We start from the raw sequence: 7641 nt of genomic DNA on the forward strand, positions 1-7641 counted from the left end.
TTACAAGATCAAAAATTCAAATTCTATTAAACCTTTATTTTTCGCTCCTCCTTTCACTTTAGTGTGCTTACTGTGTTCTTGAAGTCCACATGTAGTTTTTTTTATGAATTCATTTTGATCCACATGTTCTGCAGCCTTTTTCTTGTTGATTTGAAGTTTGTATTATGAAATCGTGTTTTTTTTTTTATCCTATATTTGATGAACTTTGAAAAATAAAGAAATGGTCGCACAACAAGTAGTTTGAGCCCTGATTTCAGATTCAAAGTAATTTAACTGTTTTCAGTGGTACATGTGGAGGTTTATCACAGGAGGAGACTTGGCTGTTCTCCACTCACAGCACAGGGTTCCCGCAGCTCATTAAAAACTCTGAAATGATCTTCAAGGACAAAGATGTTTGATTTTTCTTAAAAACAAGATGTGGGCATGAAGTTTTCACAGAGTGTGTTTAAGATGCATTGTAATGAACATCTCACACAAGGCAGATGTTCCTGCATTGCAACAGCGGTTTGCAGATGTGTTCTTCCCCCTGCCCGGCTGCATGACTCTCATGGAGCACCACTTTGAAACGCAGCCTGGCGTGAAAGTGCGTTCATGGCCCTAGATGTTGCCTGAGCACAAGAGACAAATTGTGCAAAAGAAATTGGCTGAAATGGTGAAAATGCTGTTATCATAGGATGAAATGAGGTTTTGTTCCTCAGTGTTTGGTCTCCTATGCTTACCTTTTCTCCAGATGATTTGTCGCAGCTGTTGAGAGGGGCCGGTTGTCTTTAAGGTGCTTCCAGGTAATTAAGAAGTGAGTGCAGGGTTTTAGAATAGAATAGAATAGAATGCCTTTCTTGTCACTTTACAGTTGTACAATGAGATACAGAGCATCTCCTACTCAGTGTAAACATGCTGGGGGGGTACAGTTCTGCATCGCTATGTACATATGGACAGTATTAACATAGGGAAAAACATATATATATATATATATATATATATATATATATATATAAAATGTACAATATACAAGACGTAAGTAATATGTAATAAATAGTGTTATGTATATACAGTTGAGTTATTGCACATGGAATTGGTATTGCACAGTGGTGGTCCATAGAGGAAGTGGGAAGTGGGGGGCTGTGTTATCTGTGCATGTGTGAGTTCAGGGTGGTTATCGCTTTGGGGAAGAAACTGTTTTTGAGTCTGTGGGTTTTTGTGTTAATGCACAGTTTATACGGTTCTGTGATGATTATCACAAAGTGAACAAGGTCTCATGGTTTGATGCTTATCCCATGCCCCGGGTTGACCTGGACTGGTTAAGCACTGCTTATTTTTTATCATGTTGGATTTAACCAACGCCTACTGGTAGATTCCCTTGTCTGCAGAGAACCGCGGCCATCATATATATATATATATATATATATATATATATATATATATATATATATATATATGGAACTCATCAGGAACTCAATGGGGATGTGGCGTACAACACTAGAGGCCAACTCCAAGCCCATAGCACAAGTCACCATCAAGTGCGGGATCTACCAAGGAGATGCTCTGTCCCCACTGCTGTTCTGCATAGGCCTGAACCCCCTCAGTGAGATCATTAACAAGACTGGCTACGGATACCGACTACGGAACGGAGCAGTTGTCAGCCACCTCCTGTACATGGATGACATCAAGCTGTATGCCAAGAGTGAACGAGACATCGATTCACTGATCCACACTACCAGGCTATACAGCAATGACATTGGAATGTCATTCGGACTGGAGAAGTGTAGTCGGATGGTAACAAAGAGAGGGAAGTTAGTCAGAACTGAGGGGATTGAACTACCAGAAGGCAACATTGCAGACATAGAGGACAGGTACAAGTACCTGGGGATCCCGCAGGCGAATGGGAACCATGAAGAGGCCGCTAGAAAAGCTGCAACCACCAAGTACCTGCAGAGGGTCAGGCAAGTCCTGAGGAGTCAGCTGAATGGTAAGAACAAAATTCGGGCCATCAACACGTACGCCCTGCCCGTGATCAGGTACCCTGCTGGGGTAATAGGCTGGCCAAAGGAGGAGATAGAAGCCACTGACATAAAGACAAGAAAGCTCCTTACCATGCATGGAGGGTTTCACCCGAAGTCCAGCACCCTGAGGCTGTACGCTAAGCGGAAGGAAGGGGGCCGGGGACTGGTGAGTGTCAGCACCACAGTCCAGGATGAGACAACGAACATCCAAGAATACATTGGGAAGATGGCCCCAACTGACCGAGTGCTCAGTGAATACCTCAGGCAGCAGAAACCCAGGAAAGAGGAGGGAGACGAGGAACCATCATGGAAGGACAGGCCCCTGCACGGTATGTACCACGGGCAGATAGAGGAGGTGGCTGATATCCAGAAATCCTACCAGTGGCTGGACAAAGCTGGACTGAAAGACAGCACAGAGGCACTAATCATGGCAGCACAAGAACAAGCTCTGAGCACAAGATCCATAGAGGCTGGGGTCTATCACACCAGGCAAGACCCCAGGTGCAGGCTGTGTAAAGATGCCCCAGAGACAATCCACCACATAACAGCAGGGTGCAAGATGCTAACAGGCAAGGCTACATGGAACACCATAACCAAGTGGCCGGCATAGTGTACAGGAACATCTGTGCCGAGTATAATCTGGAAGTCCCGAGGTCAAAATGGGAGATGCCCCCAAGGGTGGTGGAGAATGACCGAGCTAAGATCCTGTGGGACTTCCAGATACAGACGGACAAAATGGTGGTGGCTAACCAACCGGACATAGTGGTGGTAGACAAACAGAAGAAGACGGCCGTAGTGATCGATGTAGCGGTTCCGAATGACAGCAATATCAGGAAGAAGGAACACGAGAAGCTGGAGAAATACCAAGGGCTCAGAGAAGAGCTCGAGAGGATGTGGAGGGTGAAGGTAATGGTGGTCCCCGTGGTAATCGGAGCACTAGGTGCGGTGACTCCCAAGCTAGGCGAGTGGCTCCAGCAGATCCCGGGAACAACATCGGAGATCTCTGTCCAGAAGAGCGCAGTCCTGGGAACAGCTAAGATACTGCGCAGGACCCTCAAGCTCCCAGGCCTCTGGTAGAGGACCCGAGCTTGAAGGATAAACCGCCCGCAGGGGCGTGCTGGGTGTTTTTTTTTTTTTTTTTTTCTTTAATATATATATATACATGTGTATGTGTATATATACATGTGAATGTATGCACATATATATATATATATATATATATATATATATATATATATATATATATAGAGAGAGAGAGAGAGAGAGAGGCTTCGGTTAGCTCTGCAGAAGGCTAACTGAAGCCGCCAAATTGCTGGTTCCTATTTTAGTCGACTGTGATTTCATAACCACTAGGTCTGGAAATGGAACAGAAGCTCTACTCTGTATAGAGATACTGTCATCAGCACACTGAGACTCTTTGTTTCAGTGCAACAGCAGAAATCACTAAAGTCTTCGTGTAGAAATGAGGCATTCAGGACTCTGGAGCGTGGAATACAAACAGTTATACAGCTGTAAGCCTCCATTATGTTCTGTGGAAAAATACACAAAACAGTGTGCGATATTATTCATTAAATATCAGTAAATTAAAGTCCATTTAATTCTAGGGGTAATTACACCCTAAGCCTGCGTGCCATATTATAAAATGCTACCAAAATTCAGATATAATGCAAAACCCTGAAATGAAAGTTGAAAGACTTCATCTTAATCACATATTTATCGATTGACTTGCAATACTCTCCGGAGATCAACAAAGGGAAACCTACAAAAATGGTGTCTTTGCCTAAGACATTGTGGATGACATTATATAGCATGTGTGTATATTAGTGCACAAACTCTTTGTGGACTGGAAATCTCCCATCACTTTCTGCTGCTTGTATTCTGCAGTCTCCCATCCCTCCAACTAGTAAGTAGGCGGTGACCTTTACGTTTGTTTTCAGCCTCGGAACAAGAAGATAATCCCGATCAATACAACAAGCGGAGATTACTCATACTTGGAAAATGTTGGGAATGTGACAGCGGAAATGGCCTTTCTGTTGGAATGCTATGGATGCCCCTCCACACAAAGAAATACATTCTTTGTGCCAATTTAGTCGGATGATCAACCATCTGGGGTGTCCCCAGACTCTTCTCAACCCTAGCCTAAAATCACGTGATCAGCAGGGACGTCAGCAGCTTGTCCCGGGTGGTGACAGAAGTCAGATGAGGGGTCAAATCCTGAGGGAGGGAGACGCATCTAGACGGACTTTCAGTCTCTTTCAGCTCTATGTGAAAACTTACATGTAGTGAGACAGAATAGTTGTCTGTAGCACCGCCTCAGAATTACATCTGAAATGTCCGCTGGAACATCTGTACTGCTCAGCTGGACCCAGCTGTGGCTCTGCCTCCTTGTTTTGGTCCGTGCAGGTGAGACTTGACCTGTTAAATGTATCTGTATCTGTACGTATTAATAAGTAAGAAATTTTGAAAAATGACAAAGTGTTCCCTGAAAACGTCTGTCTCTAACTCTGATTCATCTAATATCAGTATAACAGCATATTAGTAGCTTGGAGAGTGCGTCACCACTTGCCTTTCACTACACTGTACCTTTGATTTAAACCGCTTTGTATTCTTTTCTTTTATGTACTGACATCTAACTAACTTATCATCAATTCTAGGATCAATCTTTAAGTGCAGAGCCTACAATTAAAATTAAATTAACCAATTCACAGATTTCTCTTCCAGGTTAAGGTGGACCCTTTAGTTATTAAACCTACAGGTTAACTGTCAAACATGTTGTTCAGAATTTTCCAAAGTATTTTGAACAATTATTGGTAGTGAAACAGATAAGAGGGAAAACATGCACAGCATTGATTCAGTCACTTAACTACAGAGAATAGAACAGAATAGACTTTAATTCCCATTGTACATCTACAACGATATTTAACCGACTACTGTACACCAAATATAAATAAGACGAGCGCACAACAAATGGCACGTGATAAAATGAAGTTGTGACATTTACAAATGACTTGAAAGTACATGGAGACAGTCCACTATATCATAAAGCAGTCAAAGATCACACTGCCTCTCCATACACCTGGACGAGAAGCAAACTGATAGGAGAGCAGCTTAAGGCATAGGTGTCAAACTCTGGCCCGTGGGCCAAATTTGGCCCGCAGCCTAATTACATTTGGCCCGCGAAGCCATACCAAATTACTATTAGAGCAGGCCTACTGGTATTATACAGCTAATATATATATTGTTTAGTATTAAGCTTTGCTGTTCCATATTCAGTTTTTCAGCTAAACTTGTTTGAGTCCATAAGAAAAGATTCAATCTTATATCTGGAGGAAGATTTTTTTTTTCAATAAATATTAATGTTAGCCCGCGACTTTGTTCCATTTTGAATTTTGGCCCACTGTGTATTTGAGTTTGACACCCCTGGCTTAAGGTAAAGTTTTCATGCAAGCCCTCCTCTTATTGTGCAGACTCAACACAGGGCATAAGGTACATCTGCTCCAGGGCTGGAGAAATAGATTTCATTGGCAGTCTGTTCAAGCCATGTTTGGAGTGCTTTGAATCCTGTTACCATTCAGATCAGTCAATGTGTTCAATTTAGAATGTCCCCGTGCAAAGGTGTTACTGGAAAGCACACAAAACATCCATGAAATATATCTTAAAATTATCTTGCATTTTTTATTTAACAAATTTCCCATGTGTGGGACTAATAAAGGGTTATCTTATCTCCGTATATTTGTAAACCCTTACAGTTTTTTCTCTTTCCATCTAACTTTGCCATTTGCCCATTTGTTCAGTTTCTGCTCTCTCACTCTCTCTTGCTCTTTAAAAGACAAAGGCCCCCAGATGGCAGGTAGAAGGAAAAGCAGGAGTTTGGTGGTGAGAGCAGGGACTTTAATGTAGGGACTGTGTAACGGGAGAGAGGTGGTTCATATGATGGAGAGAAAGTAGATATATATATGTGCAGCAAACCAAATGGAAAGGAAGCAAGACCAGGTGCACCGGAGGTGGATTCAAGCTCTTCCAGAATGATGTAGAAGAGAGGAGAGAGTAGGGAAACTAGAATGGAAAATTTTATATTCCATTTATACGCCAATCAAAACATACATCTCAGTGGTCCCTGATCCTCACAGTGATTGGCTGATGTAGAGGTGAACACTTACTTCATCCTCTTTGCTTTGTGTTGTTTCCTCTTTCAGACCAGAAAAACATAACATCTAAGTCTGGACAGAACGTCATTCTGCCATGTCGAGCTCCAAACAAGGACATCCGCATCATTGTTTTAGAGTGGAGCAGAGCTGACCTGGGAGAAGAATATGTCCTAACGTACCGAGACGAGCAGTTTGATCCAGATGAGCAGCATCCATCTTTTAAGAACCGGGTGGATCTGCAGGACAGACAGATGAAGGATGGAAACGTGTCTTTGATTGTGAAGGATGTGATGATTAACGACACTGGAACATACAAGTGTCGTATCATCATGAATGAAACACGCTCGTGGGAATCCATCAACAACATCAACCTTCATGTTGATCCTCCAGGTGAGTGAGTAGAGTTGAGTGTGTGTGATCAGAGTGCAGTAGATAATGTCTGACAGCAGTTTGAAGAGGAAATGGATTCTGTTCTGTTCTTCACTCATCACCTACCTGACAGCTGACACCTCACACCTGTTTCTCACCTGCAGGTCAGACAGGAGGAGGCAGATTTGTCCCACTGATACTTTGTCTACTTGGTTCCACTGTCTTTATTGTGGTCAGTTTTCTGATCTACAGAAGAAAACCCCACAAATAGGATTCACACGTCCTTCCTGTTGAACAGCAGCATATTTAAAATGTCTCAGAGCTTTTTAACTGTGAACTGAGTCTCTTGCAATTGTTACTAAATATTTATTAGAGTTTTCTCTCTTTTAAAGAAAAGCAAGGCAGCTTTTATTCATTACATTTTTTAAGCACTGCTTACATGTATTTGCACATCTCTGGATTTGTCAATATATTTACTTCTAATATGCATTTTATTGTTAATGTTAATGAAATTATAGCTGAAGTTCCTGATTCACCGCCCAACCCAATATGCATTTTTATCTGTTTATTGGGTTTCTGTTTACAGTGTTTTAAAGTCTTAACTGTGAATATAAATTGTATTTTAATGACTGAACATTTGTTGCTGTGTTGATATGTGCCTGTTTCTTTTAAAATGTGTATGTTTGTTTTTAAATGTTTTCCCAATCTTACCCCACCTTACCTCTCTGAGCTTCTTCATCCCTACACACCCTGTTGGTCTCTTACTTGCTTAGTTGGAGTACCGAGATCCGGGAGGAAGCTCGGAGGTGGCAGGGCCTTCTCTATCGTGGCTCCTGAATTTAGAGAGGTCCCATCTCTGTCCACTATTAAAACACGCCTTTGGCTTTTGACCTCAGTGAGACTTAGTGTCTCTTGTATTTAAATGTGTTATTTAATTAATTATTTTATTTTTCTTTTATTTGCTTTCAATTAAATCAAATGTTATTTTTATTATTTAGTTCCGATCTACAGCACTTTGCGCCAGCTGTGGTTGCTTTAAAGACTTTATTAAAAAAGATGATGGTGATACTTGTGCTCATTGTAATTCAGTTTATATCTTAAATGTTTTTTTGTATTATTTTATG

At 41.7% G+C, this 7641-nt stretch overlaps 1 protein-coding gene across 1 annotated transcript; it reads left to right on the top strand.

The window, feature by feature from the left end:
* The first annotated feature begins 4144 nt into the window (after nt 1–4144).
* On the top strand, nt 4145–7418 carry LOC120736393 (programmed cell death 1 ligand 1-like). The gene is made up of 3 exons (XM_040036446.1): nt 4145–4403; nt 6197–6538; nt 6682–7418. The coding sequence occupies exons 1-3, from the start codon at nt 4331–4333 to the stop codon at nt 6786–6788; spliced, it is 522 nt and encodes a 173-aa protein (XP_039892380.1). The 5' UTR covers nt 4145–4330; the 3' UTR covers nt 6789–7418.
* The last annotated feature ends 223 nt before the right edge of the window (nt 7419–7641 follow it).

The sequence above is a fragment of the Simochromis diagramma genome, unplaced genomic scaffold (genome assembly GCF_900408965.1).
Source record: "Simochromis diagramma unplaced genomic scaffold, fSimDia1.1 OVJJ01000619.1, whole genome shotgun sequence".
Lineage (NCBI taxonomy): Eukaryota > Metazoa > Chordata > Actinopteri > Cichliformes > Cichlidae > Simochromis > Simochromis diagramma.

Bases quoted from the DNA above. Each gene is read 5' to 3' on its own strand.
- LOC120736393 (XM_040036446.1), top strand. From the start codon at position 4,331: ATGTCCGCTGGAACATCTGTACTGCTCAGCTGGACCCAGCTGTGGCTC. The intron at 4,404-6,196 runs GTGAGACTTGAC...TTCCTCTTTCAG, and splicing joins CCTTGTTTTGGTCCGTGCAG to ACCAGAAAAACATAACATCT. The intron at 6,539-6,681 runs GTGAGTGAGTAG...TCTCACCTGCAG, and splicing joins CCTTCATGTTGATCCTCCAG to GTCAGACAGGAGGAGGCAGA.